Raw genomic sequence first — 24,523 nt, forward strand, 5'->3', positions numbered from 1 at the left:
TAGCCATTCGAACTGAGGACTCTGCATCTTTTTGCACAATTGTTGTTTGTTGTTGTTTTTTGTTAATGTCTTTATGTCTCCAAAGTGTTCTGTAAATTGACTGTCTGTTGTACTAGAGCGGCTCCAACTACCGGAGACAAATTCCTTGTGTGTTTTGGACATACTTGGCAAATAAAGATGATTCTGATTCTGATTCTGATAAATAGTAGCGGTGAGACATTGCAAGCATTTTCGGTTTATGGTAACTTGAACAATAGTTGAACAAACTATTATCCTTGACTCCTGATTTCAAAACTAGGTCTCCATCAATTTGTACGTAATAATGAGGTGACTAAACATTTGTACGGTTTCACAGTCAACGGCCCTCTGAGGGAAACCGTGACTACAATGTGGCCCGCGACAAAAATGCGTTTGACACACCTGGCGTAGTGGTTCCACGCTGCGCCACACACAATTCAGAAGAAAAACCTGACCTGAATGCTTAAGACGCTGAACTGAAATGCAGTGGCATTGTGGAAAGGGATACATACATTACTCGTGCACTCACTGTAGTAGTCTCGTTGTTGTTGGCCAATACGGGCCACTCATGTGCCTGAGTAGTATCTGCACCATTTGCACAATCGACTGAGTAGTATCTGCAAACCTTTGCACAATTGACATTGTCCCAGATGATCGCACAACTAGTCACTTTAAACCGCATATATTTCTTGAAGTCTCGGCGCCCACTTGGCAAATAAAGATGATTCTGATTCTCTTAAAGTGGGGAAACTATGCAAAAATCTCAGAATTTGAGAAGGGGGCCAATACTTTTTCACGGCACTGTAGCTCCAACCTCCTCGGCCGCTCCCACAGATGGTGACCCCGCGGGACCCACGTTACCTTTTCGCCCGCCCGACGGCAGCAGGCGTTCGCCATCTTGTCCCACCTCCAGCTGGCTCCAGAGGGGGCTTCAGGGAAACGTCCTTCCACGGACAGCATTTTCATAAGGGGCTCCCCAAGGGTAAATGAAACAGCTAAAAGCCTGCTTGGAGCGATGTAATCATTTATTGCAGGACAGAAATGTCAAATAAAACAGAAACTTGCATACATTTGGAAGATACTGTATGTTACTTGAAAAAAGATTTCCAAAACACTTTTTTTTTTTTTTTTTTTAGCAATCACTTCATTTTAAGGTTAGAGACCAAAAATGACACAATTTGGCTCTACTTCAATTTTTGTGTATATTAATCTGGATCATTTCTCTTCTTCTCGTGTGAGGAACACCACAACTGTAAAAGTGTGTCGTGACATTTTGCGTCAGTAACTTTGATTCCGGCAGAACAGGCATGAAGCCCCATCCAAACACGTGTACATAAATGAATAAAACAAAAAATGGAATAAAACCAACATCCTACAACCTTGAAAACGGAGAAGAAGAAAAACACACGTCACTGCTGTATATATATCAACATACTGTCAATGTTTGATTTGAAAGAAGGAAAAATGTTGCCATGAAAAAAACAGAGCGCAATTAAGCCATGCAGACCTTCATACAAAAAAAAAAAAAGAAAAGATTGCTGAAAACATTTGGGGAAAACTGAACAGAAACTGCAGGCGCATTTGATTTGGGAAGAAAGTACACGGACAAGGAGACAAAAGATCTGATTGTGCTGTTGATGTCATGTACTTAAGATATACAAAAATGATGAGGAACGCTGCCCCCGCGAATATCAACATCCACCCCTACAGTGAAATATGGAGGGCACTGCCTCCGATACAGACACACACAGGTAGGCAAAAACTACCTTCTTGGTTTGCGCATTACGCTGCTTCCGTAATGGTGGCAGGACGAGAAGTGCACATGCGAGCGGCAGGTTGGACGAGCAGCTTCCATCCGCTGCTGACGGCGAAGTCGTGTGCGCGCTCAGCGATGGATGCTGCCGCATGTACACTTTTGCTTTTTGGTTAGCAGATGCTGCTTTTTTCTTTTATTTCGACAGTATAACTGTCATAATTATGGGAGGCACTGCTCCCGATAATTATACATTTTCTATAAAAGGCAATGAAAACAATATTTATAGTGAACCCTGTCACTGATAAATAACAATAAATAGACGTGAATTTCAGTGGCACCTGGTAAAATAGCCTGTCCCGTGTTTGTTATTTCATGAATTTGTTTCATGTTCTCAAGGGTTATCGTTAGTGATCCGTGGCAAATATATCCAAAGATGCCATTCATAATAATCTAGTTGTGCCTCTTAATTATGAATGAGGATATTTCTGCACAGTAAGCGATCACGTAAATATAGTTACTGATAGGTTTGAACGGACTGTGAGTGGGTTGGGGTCGGGCTATTCATACAAATGCGAAACCATTACTCCTGCAGATCGAAGCAGAACGCCCGTATTTGTTTTGCGAGAGTCCTGGTGTTGTGACTCACAATGGATTTTTCATCTTTTGGTCATACCACCAAGTAATATTAGCGTTTGTAGGCGGTTACAGTAGCACCAAAGTCAGCAAATGTATTCGATTAAGCACCACACATTTGAAACGTTCTTTCAACAGAACAAAACATGAGAAACTACTGTGAAAATGTACTGCGTGGGTATGACGAGCTATGAAATGAAAGGCTAAGGGAGATGAGGCGGTTTTTACCTGTCAGAGGTTATTACTATTATTATGATTATGATGATGGTGATGATGATGATCATCTAAATGAGGACCGGTGTTGTTGTTGGCCCAAACTGTGAGTGAGGGAAGACCACAGGGTGAAAATATTTTAGATTTCATTATCAAAGGACCACATGTCCCCTACTAACGCGTTGGCACAACCCTGAATTGTCCAGGTCGCCAAGGCAAACTGGTTGCGGAACCGGTCGACGTCAGCTTCCGGGCTTTCTGTCCTGAGGGCGTCCAGGTGGTTGGACAGACCTTTGAGCGTGTGCGGACCGGAGCCCAGCAGGACGTGGCGGAAAGGACTCTCTCGAGCGGACACGTACGCCGACAGCAAGTTCCTCTCCACCTGCGGACGGCCAAGGAACGCAGGATGGAGGAGTTTCCTTCAAGGCGGCGTTTTCCCAAGCGAGGAGCCGAAGCGCAACGGGTCTTACCGACATGATGCGGTCATTGTAGATGCGGCACATCTCGATGTCTTCCAAGTCGCTGTTTTGGATGTCTTTCATCAGGTTCCGAGAGGCTCGACTGTAGGAGCCGGAGGCCGAGATCAACCACTGCACCGACGTGGGGACCAGATTGGGCTGCATCTGGACACATGGCACGCACGAGCCTCTCTTAGCTTTACAAACGAACGCCCTTCGCAAAGACAACGTGCCGCCATGTTTCGATATGAAATAATAAAAGAAGCTCCTCTATTCGACACTGAAACATGGATGTATCCTTCAGCTTGACAGAATCTGTTTTTTTTTTTAAGATTCTTAATGTTTTTGCTTCTTATACTCCATAAAGTTTGTAACTAAGTTCTAAGTATACATTCATTTTAAAATGTGTTGGTTGGAAAACAATCTGAAAAGTGCATTTTTTTCCTTCTTTTTTTGGGGGTGGTGGGGGTGCGGACTAGTATTACGTGAAATTGCACCCTTGTGATAAATGATGTACTCTGGCAGAAATCATGAAAAAAATGTTGAGGGTTTATAACTGTATGATTCAATCCAGTAGATTAAAAAATGTCGTTTTCATGGGTTTGAATTGGCCAATAGTGGCCAAAATGTACAATTTGATGTAAACAGTACACTATACATTATGTATTTAAAGTTTAAAAGGACAAAAATCACACAAAATTCCCCAACCTCGGGAAGTTCAAATTTGCATTTAAAAAAAGGAAGTGAGACTCAATTAGCCAATAAAAATATAAGTACACTGTGACATGAGGTTGTTTCCATATATTCTCCATGAAACATGTGTCGGAAACACAAAGGTGCGCAAGGAATTGGGGAACCCCCTGAACGGTAACGCTTTATAGAAGCGACAAGAAATCAGCAAAGTGATAAAAGGGACACTTACCCTCTGTACGGTATTGACCTTCCTGTTGATCTGCGCCACATGAGTACGAATGATCTTGTCGTACTTTATCAGGTCCATCTGCAGCAGGTGGTCGTGGACCAGCCTCAGCGCGATGTGACCTGCGAACTTGGCAGCTGCCTCGGCCAGCTGCAGATGCTGGTTGGACGTGACGGCGATCAGCTTCTCCTGTGTGTCCAGCAATGTGCCAAAATATGGATAATCCTAGGGAAGGAGCCCAATGACTTGAGGTTTGCGGGATCCCACAAATCGCACACAGGATGCATTGGATTTCAGATAGTCGCTCACATGTGTGCAGTATACTTTACAGTGTTCCCTCGCTAATGTGCGGTTCACCCATTTCAGATGTTTTATTTTGTTTTCCCCCCCCATATTCTTATGGTGCATAATTTGCCATATCGTGGGATTTTGCGTGTATGCTGTAATGTTTTTGTGGTAAAATAAATGCTTCCTAGCCTAAAACAATAAAACTAAATAAAACAATAGAAAAATTCATTACAAAACGTAGAACGAGGAATAAAATATACATAGTCTACAATACTACTACGCATTACTGTAGGCTTGCGTTTAAAAGGCTGCACAATTATGGCCAAAATAATAATCCTGATTATTTTGATCAATATTGTAATCATGATTATTGATCCAAATGTGTATTTTTTTTGCACTAATATGTAACAGTTTGAATCTTTAAATAAGATGATAGAGAATCAAAAACAAATGTCTACTTCAGCAAGGGCTAGCAGAGTAAATGTGCTATTACAAAGTGCAATAACAAATGAATGGAAACAAATACAGTTGATGCACAAAGCGCAATGTTAGTCTCCAAACACGACTTTTCATTTGGAAACCCCCGTCGTCAATATTGTCTCCGTTGTTCTGCTTGACCGCTGGTCAGTCGTGCACGGTCACAAACTGCAAAGAACTCGTCGACAGCTGCCAGCTCGATTTCCTGCCGGCGTTTTTTTTTCATTGCGCTCAGGCCAGCCGAAAAGTTGAAGTCACCGCAGCCGCTACAACGATCGTGTGTGAGAGATCGTGTCTTACCGAGACACGTCGCCTCTCCGCCGACGTGCTGAGAGGGCCAACTACAATCATTTGCTGTTTTGCAGCGTTCGCCTATTGCCGGGACAAATGAGGGAATAATGTACATGTAAGCACCAGGAAGAGACTTACTATATTGCCAGAGGTGAATCGAAACGACAGGGACGGAATGCCAGAAAAGGCCATGAAAGGATAAGCAGCATTATCCAGCTTCAGAGGCTCCAACCTAAATAGACGTGAACATTTCTAAAGGTTAAACAAATTGCAAATGACACAGATGTTAGATGTTAAACAAACATACATGTTCGCTTCCCAGTTGCCCTTTCCAAATTCAGAAAAGAGGGACTCCGCCCTATTCTGGACGCTCACCTGAGGAGGAAAGAGTCGTATGTATTAGGGCTGGCCATCGTTATTAACCTCACCATTCGATTCCTTTTCCATTGTTCAGCTCGCCATTCAATATCGATTCGCTCGGGTTGCAATTCGATTCGATCTTGATTGAAATGTTCCGATATCGATTCAGTAAGAAGTCAAAATACACAAATAATTGAGAGTAAATTTGGACAATTTTGAACAAAGAAAAATAATAGTTAAGACACGACAAAAGCTGCTGAGGGGGAACAAACACACACAAACTCCATTAATATTCACATTATGACAACTATTTATGGGATTAGGGGACGAACTGACTTAAAACAGCACTTTAACAACTATACAACGGCGCTTGGCACGCTGGGAAATCCTCTGACAGCCAGCCGCCACGATGACGACAAGCATGGAAGATTTCCCAGCATGCCTAGCGCCGTTGTTAAAATGCTGTTTTAAATCAGCAGATTTGCTGAATCGATATTGAGTCATAGGAAGAAAAATTGCAATGCAATGCTGAACTGATATTTTTTGTATGTATTGCTGTATGTACAATCCTAATGTCATGTAGTGCAGCCTTAAAATATACTGCGATTCAAGATTTACCTCTTTGAGCGTGCGTTCAATCAAGCCGTACATCATAGGACTTGCTGCTACTTTAAAACCATTATGACCTGGAAAGGGGTTTATTGATCCATTCATTCAGAAAAATGTACAATTGGGCATTTGTAATGAATAGTCAATATTCATAAGCCAAATCAAAGGCTTGAAAGGAAAAATCCAAAATCCCAAAATCCAAAATCAAATGATGGTACCTGCTACAATGCCATCAAGGTTGATGTAAGAGAAGGCTTTCGTGCTCAGGGAAGAAAGATAACCCTGCAAACAAGACGTTGATCCAGTTATAGGAGGATAACTGCAGAATGCAGACGAGTTGCTGCCCAAGCAAAGGTTTAGCGTGCAATTCACACCTCCAGCCACTCGGTGGCGCCAACGCTTCCATATTCTCCAGCGCTCCAACTAGCAAACACAATGCTCCTCCTTGGCTTGAATCCGTCTATTCGAAGAAGAAGAAGAAGAAGAAGAAGAAGAAGGAGAAGGAGGAGGAGGAGGAGGAGAAGAAGAAGAAGGAAGAGATAAGACAGGTGTTGTCCAATGCCGGGGAGATGGCTTTGAAAACATACTTGATTACAATTACAAGTTACCTTATTGAAAATGTAACTATTTCAATTTCTCAAAGTAGTATAACCAATTACATATGATAACACTGTGATGACTTTTGTTAATTTTGAATGAATGAATCAAAAGTGTTGTTGCTTCCTCTAAAAAAGTGAAAAATATGTCTTGTTTGATATGACGCTAAATGGCACATGACCAGAGAGGGCCAATCACAGCCGTCGGCTTCGGAAAGAGGAAGTGGTATGACAAAAAAAAAAAAAAAAAAAGTTGCTTTTGCGGCTAGTTTTCAAGTGTAACTAAAAGTGGAAATTATTTAATTAATTAATGTTATTTAATGACACATTTTCTCCCAATAATAGAATGGATTACAATTCTAATCTGGTGACATGTAATTAGTTCCTCCCCAATACCGAGTGTCACTAGTAGTATTGGGACGAGGCGAATTTCAGCGCTAGTACACCAAGTAAACATCGGCAGTCCCAAACAACGTACCCTTCCTTAGCATGTCTGAGATCGAACGAGCCATTTCCAGCAGAACGCCGGTGCCAACGGTCGATGCGGCAAAACCTGGACCCCACGCATCCCTCTGGGCACCGATAACCAAATATCGATCTATGGGCAAGACACAGGGATAAGATACTCAATTCATGTTCAAATTTCAACACATTACTTATGCATTATCTCGGGGAATAAAATTGCACGGACACCTGCATCCACAAAGCCTTCGATGACACCGAAGACGTTGTTGATCTTTTTCTCGGTGAGAACGTTCTCCACCTCCACAGTAACGACGTCATTCTCACTCCCGAGTTTGTTGAAATCTCCCCACTCTTCTGGTGCGATCTGACCCTCCAGTTGCCTGGGGGAGCAAATTTAGTCCACACATTTGTTACGCACTTTGTACATCGCGCGCCAAAGTTCGGCCCGGTTCGAATCCCGGCTCTGACTGTCCGCTGGCGAAGTGTCCTTGCGCAAGACACCGAACCCTAAATGGCCTCCAGGTCAGCATTGTAAAGGAGAAACGGTTCTTAATTGCTTTACCTTGTTAAACAAAGGAATACACATGCTAAAGATTAGATTTGACACGACCCACAAAGCTATTAAAAAAAAAAAAAAATGAATAGTGAGGGTTTCAAAAAAAGTGGAGGCTAATGAAAAAAATTTGAAAAAACTTGTCTGCTCAGTTTTTGCTGTGTCAAGGTTCAATTTGTGAACATTTAGTATCACATTGGAGAGCCTCAAGTCCTCACTTTAAAAGTACTCATCTTACTCCAGATTGCTGTGATTTTGGTTCTCAAAGTGGAGATGAGATTTGGCTGCTGCTCAGTGCAGGGGCAGATCTATTCCAGTGGGAGAGAGGGTCACGGCCCACCTCAAAAATCCTGAAACCTATTTGCCTTATCACCTTGAACAGGACGCTGTGATGTGGCAGTTTTAAAAACAACTATAAAATAGGGCTGCACGATATTTTATTCAAGCATCGTCATTGCGATGTACGTGTGCGCAAAAGTCACATTGCAGGGTCTGCTGCGATGGTGGTATACTGAGATATACAGTACAGTGAATCAACTGTAATATTAAATGTGACCAGCAGAGGGACGTGTTTGGACCTGCTGCATTTCCGGTTTCGCTCTTCAGAATGAAAAGACTGCAGGCAGGCACGCAAGCAGCAGCTACGTGTGTACGCGAGGTGCGTTCAGGGACACTGCGTAAATGGGAGTGAATGTGTTCTTTCTGTAATACAGTACATAATTGTGAAAAGGGATTACTGGGAAAATTATTATTTGTATCAGAAAGCTTTAGTTAAAACACTTGATGGTCACAGTGTGATATTACGGAATTTATTTTATTTTGTAATATAAGAATAGACAAATTATCTTGTTAATATAGTCAGCCAGAGCTGTGAGCAATGCAAAGTTTTCAATGTCCTTTCACCATCGTTCCTGTCACACTGTATTGTGTGTTTTTATTTGCACATTAAGGACTAAGGTCCTGCTTTTTTGTTTTAATTCCTCTTTTTAAAGCAACGAGTTTTTCTTCATGTTTTTGAGTTTGTAGGGCAAAAGCTGCAGCCCAATATATATTGCAGGTTTAAAAAATACAAATAATTTTTTTCCCCCCCAATATCGTGCAGTCCTACTCTAAAATGTACAATAGTGTATAATTTCTCGTTGATTGGTTTGAGCGTGTTCAATGAATTGAAATTAAGCATTTCAAGGTGGCCTTTGCATCGGAGGAAAAAGTTTGGAGTTGTTTTCGTTAATCATCAATCAAGCGGCTCAACTTGAGTAATGTTTACCTGCCTTAATTATATTTTGTCAACTGCTTTGTAAGCCTTACGCGATAATGCTGGTGGCTGTGCTTGTGGTGATGGTTTGAGCCAAGATATTTGGTAGACCTGAAGACTCGGCAGGTGGAAACTGGGTGTGATTGAACGAGGGGAAGCCAGGGGTGTAGGGATCGCCTGAACCCAAATGGACCTGCGAGAAAGAACGAAAGCCAGACAGAGAGAGAAAGAGAGTTTCGGAAATCACACAGCTTCAGATGCACCTTTGTTGTCTTCTGTTCATTTTTTACATTTCACACGATTGCGTGTTCGCGGGCATGCTGGCGGCTATCCCAGCTGACTGTGAGCGAGAGGCAGGGTACACCCCGAACTGGTCGCCAGCCAATCGCAGGGCACATAGAAACAAACAACTATTCGCGTCTACGGGCAATTTAGAGTCTTCAATTAACCGAGCATGCGTGTTCCGGGGATGTGGGAGGAAACCGGAGTGCCCGGAGAAAAGCCACGCAGGCACGGGGAGAACATGCAAACTCCACACAGGAAAGGCCGGATTTGAACCGGCAACCTCAGACGTGTGAGGCGGACGTGCTAAGCAGTCGTCCACCGTGTCGCCCCTGTGCTTGCCGTTAGCCCCAAAATCTTCTGGAGTGTCCAGAGTCCAGACTCACATGTCCAAAGAGCTGAGTGGTGCCTTCAGAAGGATAATCCGTGGGATCCTGGTAGATCAGCACAGCAGAGGCCTTCATTTTGGCAGCGTTGGCCACCTGGACACACAAACGAGAGCAATTCATGACATACTCGAAGTTGATTGGCAACGAGAAGACACAACTTGGCTTTCGGAGGAGGAAGTCATATTTTTGAAAGGTCCAGCCCACCTTTTCAGCAAAGCTGATCTTTCCGGCTCGGATCAACATAACTCTGCCACTCATGTTGATGTTTCTGTCTCGCAGCATTCTAAAGTCACTTTCCTGTCCGTAGTAGGCGTACAGGACAGCTCCCTGCAGCAAAAGGCCAAAATACATTCATCTCCTGCTATTGCCTCGGTATGAATCACATGCAGTTGTTCCTTTTCACCACAAACAAAAACAACTTGCAATAAAAGTTACCAGGTTACCTTCACATTTCCATTGGCACTATAGGACAGAAACCCTCCCGGACGCTCTTCCCTGCCATTCTTGAAAATAACTTTGTTGGAACCGGAAAGCGGGCGATCCTGAACTTTAATGAAGTGCTCGTCGGTCCAGGTTTTCAGGCCGTACTCTTGAAACTTCTTGATCACCTTGTCTGCCAGAGCATCATCACTTGAGGAACCAGCCCGATGACTTTCACTGGACAAATCACTAAGAAATTTAAAAAAACAAGTTTAGAAAGTTAAGTCAAGAAGGAATTGTGTACATATACATACATACACACACACACACACACATATATATATATATATATAGATAAATTGCATAGTCATGGGGGGGGGGGGGGGGGGGTGTTAGATACACCTGAAGGCACTTTGGAAGTTGGATGCAGTCAATTTCTGAGCAAAGGCATTCTTGACGTCATTCCAGGCCATGACGGGGGCGGCTTCCGTCTCGTGCACGACAGGCTCGTGCACGACAGGCTCCTCAGACAACTGCACGGAAGCTTCACAGCTGGGAGCCAAATCTCTTTGGCGATGGACCAAGTAGCCAATCAAGTACCCTGAAAGTAGAAGTGTCAAATGACAAAAAGACTCAATGACATTTCCATTATTAAATTGCAGCATAGAATTACAAGGCAACCTGGTGTGGCTATTTTGTAATCAACTCGCCATTTTGTGCACATCACATAATTTACACTCAGAAGCTGCGAAAGTGCACCCAGTCCAACCCAGCACATTGCACTTCAGTCAATCAGCCAAATATCTCATTGTAAAAAGGCTGCATCAATAACACTGGCTTATTTCTCATTTGGGAAATAGTGTACGTAAATTGTAATGACTAATCTATTCTACGAGGAGCTCGATCCAAATTTAACATGAGGAACCAACCCAAAAAAATGCCAATGCCAACTTACCGATGATGAAGATGAGGAGGACGGTAGCTACCATAAAGCAAAGGTGCTTGGGCGTGCGTTCAAATTTTGAAGTCATGTAAGATTTGTGGTTGGAGTTATGATTGAGGTGGGCTCCTACTCCATTCCCACCAGCTTCTTCATCCATGTCGGACGAAAGCTTCATCTCCACGTGACTGTTGTCACCTTCCATGTTTTGGGTCAGGTTGAAACGTGTATATGAATGTGGTTCTCCATTAAACTACAGCAGGAGGAGGAGGAGAACATAAAAGATGGTGGATTAGCACAACTGGTACAATCAAAGCACCACAACTTATCATATCAGTGGATTCTTTTCAGTCGGATATCAATTGAGGGTTGCGTCTTTTTACAGTACGACAAATAACATTTAGGGGATTGATTTTCCTGTTGATTTGAGCCACACGACCATTTGTCCCACTTTACCTAACACCGAAACATATCGTAAGCCACATAGCGTAATTGCGCAAGACATTTTTAGCTTACTGTCACAATGTCAATACAGAAAAACTATGTGTTTGCGAATATTTCAACAGAACCTCCAAAAATTACAACCAACTCCAAATTTGTCTAAACGCAATGTTCGATCCCTTTATTTTAAGTACTATAGTTAATTTTTTGGGACATTTTATTTTGTCAAGAACCAAAGCGCCAGACAACGACTGTCAAAATACTCACAATTTTTGTTATTGTCGACCGTGCCTGGTCCATTGTTGCTTGACGGAAAGCTAAATAATAATAATAAAAAAGAAAAACAAACAATGCAACAGATTAGTTGATACCATTTTAATAATAATACCAAAACTATTGACAACAAATGGGAAAGCAAATACAGTGCTGTATATGTTTGTGCATACCGGGAAAAAACCTTCAATGCCGCGAGATACGAGTCTGCATTTTATGAGAATGCAACGGTGGCACGAGCATTTGAATCTTGGCTCCTAAGAAAAGCTACAGAAGACCCAAAACTCCCGGTGGCGGGTTTCGCGCGTCCTAATGGTCCTGGGAACTTAAGTTGTCGGGGGCTTTAGAGCTCTGGTAGGGTTACCAAGGCAACAAAGCGCTAGGTGAGGGACCAGACTATGGCTCCAACCTTTGACACCCACGGTTTAACATTTAATGTCAAAAAAATAAATACAATTCTCAGATATTCCATCATATGAAATTTGACTTAAAATGTGTTACTTTTTCATTTTTGGGAATAACGTGGCGTCCCACTTACTTGAGTCCCGAACCTCCTGTCCAAACCATCTTTCAGCTTCCTTTGCAGCTTACTAAAAAGGCCCAAGTTGTTTCAGTTAAATGCATTTAAAAAAAAAAAAAAAAAAAAAAAAAAAAAAGACTACACTGGTTTGGAACATTGTTCACCGCAGGCTCCATGGGAACTCCAACGCCAGCGTGAAACACGAACCCAATAAGCAGCTTCCCGCTCGCTTGAGACGACGCAAAGAAAGGTTCAAATCTCACAAAACAGCAAGACCTGAAATGGAACACTTAAGTATATTTATACTTGTTTTCCCAGTTCAAAACGAATGTAAGTGATCACCTGAGAAGAGAGGATCCTAAGGTCAAGTGTTTCTCTCCTGGAAACATTCTCTCCTGGCCTTCTTATAAAACAATTTAGACTAACAACAAACCAAGGAAGCTCACCACAAACTACAAACTTGACTATTTACTGCGGCAGCTCGACCGCAATCCGTTCCGCTCAGCTGCTCGAACTTACATTTGGTCCGCATAAAACAAAATTTACCAACGAGCTCAATCATATTTGAAATAATTCCTCCCACAGGCCAAAAACTGTGACCCATCTACAAAACTTTCACGGTCATGGACTGTACAGGCAATGTTTAAAGTAACATTTGAACATTACTAATCATCCAAAAAAAAAATGTCAAATGTTCACATCACAAGTCCATTGAAAACACTTTTGATTTAATGATGGAGCGATAATCAACATTACGTTACTGATGGACTTTATCGCAAACGTCTCATTCTTGAACATTAAGTGACAATCGTGCGGCAGCTTAGCTTATCAGTCAGTCCGCCGCAGCGTGAATCTTCTTGACTCGCTGCTCCTCCTCGCTACAAACACGCGTGATTGACAGTCACAGAAGATCCGAATTGGACTTGGTCAATAGCAGCTGGGAGTTCGATCCGGCCAATGGCGATGGAACAAAAAAAAAACAACTCGAAAAAAAAAAAACAGTGACTGTGCTTTGAATAGAACCCCACCCATTATTATAATTATTGTTATTCACAATTGCACTCAAGTCTGTTTTAGCATTTTAATATCATACATTTGAATTGATTGCTGGAAAGGATGGTACTTAAAATATTGCCTTTACATTCAATATTTTGTGATAGTGACAGTTTGGAACGGATCGATTTTATTACCATTTTTTTCCCCCGGATCCAGGAAGAACAACAAGAAGAATATTCATCTAAAATGACAATTAAGAATAAATAATTGTCATAATAATACAGGTGACAACCACAACATGTCGCAGCTGTGATAATAGTATAATGAATCCCAATTGTATAATAGAGCTGAATGTATGTACCTGGCGCAGGATTTGTGCCCAAGGGCCAACTTTTGCCACCGGATTTTTTAAACTGGACTGATGGGCCCAAAAAAGGTTTATGTAAAATCTAATATTATTTTTCAAATATTGAATAAAATCAAATGCGTTGAGTGTATGTAAAAGTGTGAAATAAATAAATACATACATTTTGCTCATACTGTTCTATTGCATTGTTTAGAATAAATCAATTAACCAATTATTTAATGAGCTAAATGAATAAATGCAAAAAAAGCAACTAAATGAATGCAATATATATTCTAGAATCCTCAATCGTGTGGGCTGAATGAAAGGACAGAGCGAGCCATATGTGGCCCACGGGCCATATTTTGCCCACACGTGACCTAGCGTCATGTAACGAAATGTGATGACTCGATTGTTGTTTCATTCTCTCACTGTGTGTGTGAGAGAGAGAGAGAGAGAGAGAGAGAGAGAGACCTACTCTTTCCAAACCGTTGGTCTGATATAGTTTGAATACAAATCTGCTCATTTGTCACCTTTTTGCACCCTGACCTAAAATCAGTGGTTAAGCAACAACTGAACTTTGACTTTGTGAGTAGAATAGACATTACCCCAAACACCCTGGGTCTGACCTTGAGGAAAAACTCAAACCTGGCCAACAGCCTTGGACTTATCAACACAGACGGAAGGTTTTTCCAACACATCGCAGTAATCTTTGGCCGTGAGAATCATAGAACGTGAACTTTGGTCGAGACAAAGCACTCCAAACACGACGCGGCTGAATGGAATCGGCCCGGAGAGGTGTGCGCGCTCCCCGGCTAAACGGCGGACAGACTTAACGACCTCTGTGGACCAATTTACGAGCTCGACTGGAAGCTGGACATCGCGTGACGAGCGCTTGTGTGGGCAAATGCCAAGGGGCCGCGGTGACCGTGCCGACGGGCAGGTCTTGCCAACTCTAACAGCGTCTTTCCAGGGCAGAACATCGACATGTGCTTTACTGTAATATAATAAATCAAGTCAAAGTTGCACATGCAATTGACACAACTGCTTCGTGACCATTTTCACCTGCTGTGACGTGGCTAAATTTAGATTATTGCAAGGCCCAACATAACCGCAGAAGTCCCTTGACTGTAACCTTGACTTTTCATACAAAGCCATTCAATACACCACAGGGAATACGTTTCAACAAATACTCGACTTTCCTATTCGGAGCGATGGTTGCAGTGCGGTGCACGGTTGGAAGCTGTGCGCTTGAAACAAAAACGACCTGCTTTAGAAAGCCCATTGGTCACTTAGGTGGGTAGAGAAATGTCTTTAATCTTAACGTGCCAAACATACCGCGCTTGAACCAAGCTAATACTTTAATCAGATTAGCTGTTCTTTCACTTTCGGTTGACAGGCCTGCTGTCGTTGCCAATATACTCCGAAACAGAACAAAGACATTGGAACAATGGGCAGAAAGGAGTTTCGAGACTGTCTCACGAGTAGCCCAGCTATTCACAAGGCGACCATCTGGCCGCTTCAGTCTCGTGAGGCATGCGCTGTATCTATGTTTAGTGAACTTTCAACTCACGCGTGTGTGAATCAGAGATAGTAAGCTAGGTTGCGTCACGCCCTTGCGCCGCAAACTAGAAGAAGGGCAAGCGATGCCCTTTGAAAACTGTCAACAAAACCTGCGTTTCTACGAAGCGTTGGTTGCTGTGATGCTTCAAGCAAAGCCCTGAAGGGAGTTTGAATGGTCAATTGCAGTTTCTAGGGTCGAGCCGGACAAAAGGGGCTTGGCCGAGGTGCCGGAGGCCGGACGTGAGGCCGCGGCAGCGACATAACCCGTATGCGGATATGTCCGAGACTGCTAAGATGCGGCGTTCGGGGAGGACCTGCACCGCTTGCGAAGAGGGATCAGATGGCACCCGCAGGACGGGCAGATGGTGTGGGTGTAGGCGCGGTCCCTGCGGGCGCAGAACGTCATCCATTCATCATTCAATCGGAGAAGGGGTTCCCCAAGTAGCAGACGACACAAAAGGGTCGGCATGTATGGATCTAGTCTCTGTTGCGGAAATGCCTTTAGTTCAAAAGAAACAGTACGCTTTAGAAATCAACAAAAACACAGAATATGAAAATGAATGCATGATATTTGTTCAGTCCTGCACTTTTCTATAATTCGAGGTCATTGCTTCATTGAAAGAGTCACTCCATTGGCCGCATCAGCTGCTTTCGCTCGAATAGTACAAACTTTTGTTGGGCAAAACTGCGCACAAAGTTCAGAAACACAATTCTCATGTTGAGCTATTATTTCCTTTTTTTAAATCATACGATTAGGCTTCCAGATAACACGTATGTACACTGATTTGTTTGTGAACCGCGGTGCCACTGTATATTTAAAAACAAAAACAACAACAAATAATGCAACCAGTTACGTGGGAGCGACGAGATGGTGAGGAAAAAGGCCAATTACAGAAGCACCAAAGTCATTGTGCACGACTCAATCGTGCGAGAGGCACATTGGGGGAAAGCATGAGAAAGTAAGACAAAAAAGTCGTAATACAGCGAGGAAGGCAAATCGCACCTTTTCGGAATGCTCCGAATCCAAATGAGCGGACAGAGGACTCAGACGGTAACCGCGGCCGAGCCTACAGACCGACCTTGGACCAAGTTAACACAATCGGGACAATCGAACAAATCAGAACGGATTCTCCTCCAGTTGGCTGTTTTCGCTCTCAACGCTCCACATGACACGTAGCCCAGTCGTAGTGTCCGTATTTTGCCACAACAACTTGTCAAGTTCACCTGCCGCTTGTCGTGGCAACGCGGCCGCCGACTGAAGCCCCCCAGACGCCTTCTGCACAAAGCCAAGTTGAGCAAAGCGAAGCACATTCAGCATTTCGTACACAAGGTGACTCAATGTGCTTTACGTGATTCAAAGCATTTCAAAACAAAGAAAAAAACAGCTTAGAAACATTTTAAACAAACAGAGAAAAAAAATACAACTAACTCAAAAATACACAGTGCAAGAAATACTTCAAAGTGGAAAAGCTCTAGAAAGCATGGGAAAAAGAAAGAGTTTTTAATTTGGACTTTAAAACGTGCACACTTGGGGCTGACCTCACTTCTTCCCTTTGTGTGCGGCATAATCGCTAAATGCTGCTTCGCCACGTTTGCTTTGGCCTCTGTGGTGCACTATTTGACCCGACCGAGTCTGTCGATTTCGTAGCCCGACTGGATTCATATGCCATTCGCGTTTCATTCATGTATTTGGGACCTGAACCGTTTAGGGATTTATAGACCAGTAGCAGAACTTTCAAATCTATTCTAAAGCTGACTGGAAGCCAGTGTAAAGACTTTAGAATCGGAGCAATATGCTCTGACCTCTTTGTTCTCGTCAGAGGGAAGAAACACCTGCTTTGCTTCTGCGTCTGATCTCTCAGCAAGGTCAGCAGACACGCAGGGGAAGTGACACGGTTCCCCCCGGAGCCGGAAGGTCACACCGAGGGCCGCTAGCGACCCGAATTTGTGGGCTTCCCCTTTGTTGCTTTGGCAACGCGATGCGGCGACTCGAGCCCAAATGTTCAGCTTCACATCTCAAACGTGAAGCGTTTTTGAATCGTCGCAATTTTCAACGCTTTCATTTTTACAAACACGTGCAGCAAGTCATTAACTACATATAATTCAAATGTATTAAATTATTATAATATCAAATATGAATGTACTGTACACACATATACATATATGAATACAAGCAAAAGTAATACTTTATGCCCCCCGTTTGGACTGGTCTCTTTGCCTAAAGCGCAACACTCATGCTTGAATATGCTCCATACATTCAAATCCTACCTTGTCTTTAAAAAGGGCGCAAATCTTCCACTTTTTGCTGCTTTCTAGCTACGGTTGCGTGTTAGCCGGACGGACGTGTGTCCTTCAGCCGGCCGGCCGCGGCTTATATTACGCTCGGCCATCAGTGTGGGAGGGGAGGGACGGAGAGCGAGACAGAAAGAGAGAGAGACCTGCTTGCATTTGGGAAAGAAAGAAAGAAAGAAAGAAAAGTATGTAATGTACACATTTTAGAGGGGAGAGTAATCACATGTGCATCTAGTCAGAAGTGGTGCATGTTTGAAGTTTAGCCTTAAAGTTTCAAGCAAGTCAAGTTTGAATAGAAATAAGAAATATTCTTAGTACGTTTCTGAGTTTTTGCAGTGCAGTGAAAGTCCCACGCAAGCACGGGGAAAACATGCAAACTCCACGCAGGAAGACCGTAGCCAAGATCTAAACCGGCAACCTCAGAACTATGAGGGGGGGGGGGGGGGGGGGGGGGCATGCTTAACACTAGTTCAGTGCTGCCTGAAAATTGTATTGAAAGTTTAAAAAAAAAAAAAAAAATGTCCGTTTCATTAACAAAAAAAATCTTTCGGTTATACTGATCCTCCTCTACATTGTTTCGTACTCGTACTACAAGAGAAAGGTCATTTCGTGTAGATTTGACCGCACTTTTCTCTCAAGTCTGACGTTCACCGTGTTAGAATAGAAATGCAGCAGTGGCGCGTGCCTCACTCGTCAACACAAGACGCTTCTTCTGCTCTGCGTGACCGCATCGTCCGCTCAGAGCCCGGTTGGGTTCATTAATTGGCACCTTTCTGACCGGACTTAAAGCAGTCAGTCTTCTGATGCTGATGACATCTTTTTATTTTTAATTACATCCAAAAACTCATCACGAGAGTGCAGCTAGTTAACGACTCGAAACACTAAAATGTCACTTTCGTCATGCAAACTTTAGAATAAGTGATTGTGAGCTCAATGTATCACAGACCCTCAAGATGTCGAATGTGGCACGAAGTGGGAATTCCTCGCAATGGGCCCTACAACCCAAAAAAAAATAAAAAATCCCACTTTTAGATTTGTTTTGCGCAATGTAACAATTTGTTTTCTTTCATCGGAAATAAGACGATACTTTAGTCGAAAGCTTTAGTTGAAATGGACACAACGCAGCCTCTATGGTTACGACCTGCAAACACAATGAAGACAAGCAATGACAATTCCAACTGCAAAAGCAAAATATTTTGTCACGGTGAATCGTCCGAATGATGTTTGACACAGACAATTCTGTGCCAATTGGAGAGAGTGGTCTCGGCTCCCACTTCTTTTTAACTTTCCACCAGATGTTACTGAGTGAGTTTTGGAGAGTCTTGTTCTGGAAGCCTAAAATACGTACGTGTGTGCAAAAATTGGTGAGTTTTCGGGCATGTTTGAGCTCTTAAAAAGGCAAATCATTTGCTCGAAGAATAATACAATGACAATAAAAAATTTATGAAAGTGTGCTAAACTGACATATAAATAGAATATGATGATGGCAAACATTTGAAAAAGGTTACTTTTGAAAACGTCTGGGGTAAATTTGAAAGGGTTCAAAGCGGCCAAACAGCGCTTCACCTTGAAACGTGAACCAAAATAATACAGGCAAGCCAGAATCCACGGAAAAGTTGAGTCTTGCTGCAGCTGTGAAAATATCTTCTTTAGGGGAAGGAAGAAGAGGAAGTTTAGATATATTGAACGCGGTCTTCGGGTTGCTGACTAAGTCAAGAGGTGTAGACTTTTTTTTCTTCATCTTTTTTCCAGTGAAGTTGTCCGCTCCGTCATCTTTTGACTAAAGAGAGACAAAGGTCTCTTCATCTGCACCTTTCATTGAGGATGTTTATTGTCACAGTGTAACTTTAAGGATAATATTTGGAAATCAACACGCTCTGTTCTGGTGACCTCGTCAAATGTTTTTTTAGAAGGACTGATGGCAGAAAAACAACATAGACACACAAACAGTGAAGAAAAGGGCCAATATTGAGTCAGGCTTGTGATTCTGCAGACAGGGATGGCAAATCAGTCACCACTATGATTGGATATGTTTGGTGGGGAGTGGCAAAGCAGACGCCACTCATTGTCAATTATTAATTCATCTTTGTCAACACTTTTCTTACATACACTAGGTATTTATTTGCCATCTCCACATTTTTTGGATTTCGCCAAAACATTTGCAGGCCAAGTAAAGCTTGGGGTTGCGTGATTGCACGGTCATTGGATGTTTTCACTTGGTGCCGAGCTCCGAAGTTTTACTTTGTGTCACCCAGCTGGGTGGTCTACGGCCTAGGTTTGAACCGCTTTCCCACAGCTGTCACTTGAAATGATCGCCGCTTTTTAAGAGTGGCCAGTAAAGTTCTCCCATCAAATACACTTTGGTCTCAAAGTATTTAGACAATGGAAGAATTTGTCATGATTTCTATGATCAGCTTTTCCCCCGTTGAGGTGTTCTGGGCACGACCCAGGACACGGCGGGGGGAACTCCGTCTCCCGGCTGGCCTCGGGATCCCCCCCCCCCCCCCCCGGAAGAGAGGCAAGTGTGGGCTTCCCTGCTAAAGCTGCTGCCCCCGCCACTTGACCTCAATAAGGGGAAGAAAATGGATGGAGGATAATAATCTGCTTCGGGCCCCATAAAGTCTCGGGCCGGCAGTGTCTTTCCTTCCCATAACGTCTCTGTTCCTGTCATTCGGATACAAGTTACAAGTTAGGATTGGTTGCATCTGCATGTCCCAAGAATCTGGCTGCAGAACGTTGGTGGCTTTTCAAGATGTTTTCTGGCTTTCCTCTTCTTCCCCTAACAACTGTCATTGTCCAAACGCTTTTGGAGCTAACTGTAATCTTTCGACAGTTCCCCTGCCTGACTGAAGAGTGGACAAAATGTCATTGAGATTTATTGCCCTTCTCTGTTTGCAACAGACAGTTTCACCCTCCACCCTAGAGTCTTGATTTCGAGCTTTGAAAGTTCAGCTGCATTCCTAAATTAGGTGTCGTTATAGTTTTACACATCGAAGGCCTGGAATGTGAAGCCACCATCGAGCCGTCAGAGAGGATTTGCATGTCTTGTGTGTAATCTTTACTTGCTCCTGCATGTAATATAAAACATTTCGCTCTGTTAAGCAGGTGAATTGTTAACTCACGTCAAATGTTAGACGTTAACAGGCAGCTATGAGCTTCTCACACAATTGGTAACTATCATGCCAGCGTGGAAATACATAAACAGTGCCAATGTGGCAGAAGAATGCGAATAGTACACATCCGCTGTAGACTTCACACCCAAGCCAATTACAATGACTTAATAATAATACGGCAATTTTGACTGAGCCCTGTGAACTCTGCCTAGCAACAAGCGGTCATGCAAACGTGCATGGAGCAGGAATCAGAGCGATTCTGTTCATCTTTGTTGGAGCGTCTGCTAGCCAGCTTGATACAATTTTATTTGAGTTATTATGATTTCGCATGAATCATAAATTATTATTTGTTTCTGGGTGATGTATAACATCAGTTGATTTTGATTTTTTTTTCTTTAAGAGTTGAACAATTTTCTATGAATATTGATATAAAAAGCCCACAGCATTTTCATAGCTAAAGAAATAATACAGCTTATTATAAATAACCGATGTGTAATTGTAACATGTACATATTGACTGCTGACTTGACATTTAACATGAGTTTGAATGACATGAACTCTTTATCAAAGAGGATGCTATTGTAGTCTCCCATATGTACACTATGTATATTTGTTGAATACACGCACTTAACTGATTATGTCAACACAGAGATCAGATTCGCCTCGAGTTTGCTGACCATGCGTAGGCAAATATATTTTGTTTCCCAGTGTTGTAAATCCTGGTCAACGACAATATTTTATGGTTTCCTTAGACTAAGGTCTGATGAAAGGAAGCTGAAAGATAAGACCTTGCGCGATATGATCACCTTTTAATTACATCTTGAAAACCAGAATCCACATTTGCTGTGTGGCTGGATCTGAAACGGCAACTGGCTTTCAGATCGCTACGTGTCGTTTTCTACCAAAAACTACGGAAAACGTCTTGCTCTGCAAAAGTGGATGGTTAAATACAGGAGGTCTTCTGCAGTACTCCAATGACCTTGCTTCACAGCTGACCTTTTTAAAAGTTATAGTCATTGCGACGTAACTTAAGCTGGCCTTAGTTGGCTTATCTGAACGTGCAATGTCATTCTCCCGGAGCAAATGATGATTCTTCAGCTGCTGCTACGCAACTGTCGCACACCTGCAAAGGAGGAACCGGACCAACCACGGCTAAGACTTCAACTGAGACCATGACAGATTTGTTCTCTCTCTTCATATCCACAGACAGATCAAGGGAGATGTATTATGGCTTAATGCACAAGTTAAAAACCATGCATGATGATATCACGTTTAGAAACATTAGATTACAAGAACGGTTTCTCTTCAATCTCTGTGCATTTCAACGAAGACTGCCAAGAAGACACTTAACTGTCACACTCCTAAAATCAACACATACCCTTCAAGCCCGCCTTTTTCATTTGAAGAGTATCTTTTTGTGTCACCTCCCCCAAGTGCATCATTATCCCAGAAAGCATCTCTTTATCACGTCCACACCCTGGAGTCAGAACAATCTAATGGCACATGACAGTTGAGGAAAATAGCCAAAAAGTGACGAATGGAAAGCTGCAATGCTTCAATATGTTGATTCTCAAAGTCTGTTGTAGGGCACATTGGGTAAAACTTTCAGATATTCAGGTGTACATTTGAATAGCATGAAAAACATTAGTAGGTCAACAACTCATTACGTAGATTCACTGCACGCAGGGTGACATATGCTGACTTATTTTATCAACATTTGATGGTTACAGTTTACAGCTAACGAAAACCTGAAATGCACCATCTCAAGAAATTAGAACATGACACAAAATCAATTCTCTTTAATAGAGTTAAGAATTGGCCTTCTGAAATGTGTTTAATGCATCTACACGGGTTTCACTTATTTCAAATTAAAGTACTAAAATGAATGAACTTTTCTACAATGCACTATTTTAATGAACATCAGTGACTATACATGTATGTACAGTTAAGTATATACAGTAGCTACAGCATGTGTGCGTGTGTGTCTATGAATAGTTACTGATGTTCATGCAATGCCAGTGAGGGGGAAATAAAGTTAAAAACTCATCTTGAGACCATTTGTATTGTCACGTGCACCCAGTAGGTCGGTGGCAGACCCCATTATTACCTTTGACGAAGTACATCGGCTGATGCAACTCTCCCTGGGTGAGGTCCAGGGGTTTGGTCCTCTTTTCAGGGTGTGCTGAAGGCTAATGATTAGCTATCTGTCTCAAAACAGAGGCCAAACATATGCACTTGGCAGAGTTCCAAGATACTTGTGACATCTTTGGTTATGTCATAGCTTCCACTGATGAAGGGCTAAACTGCTACTATGACATGTTCTGCCTTAATAACGACTTATTTTCGCCTTTCCATGTTCTACATGCATAAATAAATTTTAAAAACAGTATCTTTCTAATGTGTTAGTGGGCTAGGAGTTAGTGTTGCTGGATTTCTTTTCAAGGTGACAAGAAGAAATTACATTTTCTTCAGCGCATATCCATCATTGAACACAGGACATTAAATGCATCTTAAAACCCTACACGCTCACCACCCAACACATTACGTACAGTATATTTGCACAATTACACACAAGAAAATTTACTTTTACAATGATGAAACCCATAGATAAGGCTGTGGAGAAAAAAAAAATAATAATCAATAAATAAAAATTTTAAAAAAAGCTCACTCGCCTGAGTCAACCACAAAAATTGGTAGACGCAAACATTTCTGCCTCGAGGCAATAAAAAATATTAATAAAAGCATATTTGCGCCCCCGGTACCCTTTGGCCACTGTCCATGTTTACTGCACAGACTTTTGTTGCAGATGGATGCACTGTTGGGCCAGTGAAAAACATTGCCAAAAATGACAATTTTTAAGACACTATAAGATGTGTGAAGCACATATAAAGATGGAGGAACTGAGGCTTTTCTGAAGCAATGAATCACTTGGAGAAAAATGGCCTCAAATGATTCACTTCTTTGAAGCATTTGACACACTTAAATAGAGCGCCATCGGTTGGCTAATCCTGCGCATTGCTTTCAAACGAAGCGTTGACAAAGCTTCTGTCATGGCTGTCGTGTCTCACCGTTACATGTATTCAATAAAGACCTACCGTAATTTCTCGTGTATAATGCGCACCCCCAAAGTTGACCTCAAAACCCTTCTACCTATGTATAATGCCTTTTTACAATGCATGGTTTTGCTTCTACCCATATGATCAAAATGAAGTATTTTTCAAAGAATTATTCTGAAGTTAAGCACTTTATTTGAACATGTAATACTTATTATTAATACTTATTATTTACTTGCTCTTATTTTTAAATTCACAGCCTTTGAATTTGATTGATTTGAAACTCCTTCTAACAGGGGATTCTGCCAGACGTTCCCAGCAGACCCTCACAATACGTTTGGGCCTGCCAGGTCGGACCGGCCTCTTCCTCCACCATCGGAGCAAAATCATCACCAGGTAGTGATCGGTTGACAGCTCTGCCCCTCTCTTCACCCGAGTGTCCAAGACATGCGGCCGCAAGTCCGATGACATGACCACAAAGTCGATCATCGAACTGCGACCTAGGGTGTCCTGGTGCCAAATGCACCATTGTGTATTATTATATCAAAACCAAAATGTATTTATATAGCACTTGTCATAGACTCATCCATGGTCTTAATCCACTCTTTAGAGTTGGCTGTCTTCATAGCCTATTGAACGTTAACGTGGAAGTAAAATTTTTAACTTTTTTAACAACAAAAGTACAGCACTCCCCCCCCCCCCCCCCCCCTCCGGATATGCAAGAATGAAATTGCATTAAAATGTACAAAATAGTCTAATTTATCTTGCCTGGCCAGGAGCTCAGCACCCCAAACGTTTGATCCTAGAACCAAACCTGGTTAAATAAAAACCTCTCTGATGGCGTAAATGAAAACTGAGCATTACTACCAATGTAGAACTTTGTTTCGACCGCTTGAATTAGATCACATAAGACTACGCAGGCATACCTAATGCAGTAGCCAGTGAGTGCATGTTCCAATCTTCTCCATTTCTGGTGAACAAGATGCAGATTTCCAGCTAGAAATAAAA

At 42.4% G+C, this 24,523-nt stretch overlaps 1 protein-coding gene across 6 annotated transcripts; it reads right to left on the reverse strand.

The window, feature by feature from the left end:
* Positions 1 to 1,025: 1,025 nt before the first annotated feature.
* tfr1a (transferrin receptor 1a) lies at positions 1,026 to 24,481 on the reverse strand. 6 transcript variants are annotated; one of them, XM_061798726.1, is made up of 19 exons: positions 17,327 to 17,422; positions 15,379 to 15,557; positions 11,631 to 11,680; positions 10,938 to 11,175; positions 10,385 to 10,583; positions 10,006 to 10,231; positions 9,767 to 9,889; positions 9,560 to 9,655; positions 8,945 to 9,084; positions 7,312 to 7,463; positions 7,097 to 7,216; positions 6,397 to 6,482; positions 6,241 to 6,304; positions 6,032 to 6,099; positions 5,361 to 5,428; positions 5,192 to 5,285; positions 4,001 to 4,222; positions 3,091 to 3,243; positions 1,026 to 3,002 (listed from the first exon to the last, which is right to left on the reverse strand). In XM_061798726.1, exons 3-19 carry the CDS (start codon positions 11,661 to 11,663, stop codon positions 2,760 to 2,762), a joined length of 2,325 nt encoding a protein of 774 aa, XP_061654710.1. In that variant the 5' UTR covers positions 11,664 to 11,680; positions 15,379 to 15,557; positions 17,327 to 17,422; the 3' UTR covers positions 1,026 to 2,759. The 6 variants fall into 6 exon arrangements, with proteins under 6 accessions (XP_061654710.1, XP_061654713.1, XP_061654708.1 ...); XM_061798729.1 differs by lacking the exon at positions 17,327 to 17,422 and adding an exon at positions 16,062 to 16,255; XM_061798724.1 differs by lacking the exons at positions 15,379 to 15,557; positions 17,327 to 17,422 and adding an exon at positions 24,442 to 24,481.
* Between the last annotated feature and the right edge of the window lie 42 nt (positions 24,482 to 24,523).

This window comes from Phyllopteryx taeniolatus, chromosome 14, assembly GCF_024500385.1.
Source record: "Phyllopteryx taeniolatus isolate TA_2022b chromosome 14, UOR_Ptae_1.2, whole genome shotgun sequence".
NCBI classification, from domain to species: Eukaryota; Metazoa; Chordata; class Actinopteri; order Syngnathiformes; family Syngnathidae; genus Phyllopteryx; species Phyllopteryx taeniolatus.

Bases quoted from the DNA above. Each gene is read 5' to 3' on its own strand.
- tfr1a (XM_061798724.1), bottom strand. From the start codon at position 24,466: ATGCACTCACTGGCTACTGCATTAG. The intron at 9,085-9,559 runs GTGAGTCTGGAC...TCTTTCTCGCAG, and splicing joins CCACTCAGCTCTTTGGACAT to GTCCATTTGGGTTCAGGCGA. The intron at 3,244-4,000 runs GTAAGTGTCCCT...CCATGTGTCCAG, and splicing joins AGGTCAATACCGTACAGAGG to ATGCAGCCCAATCTGGTCCC.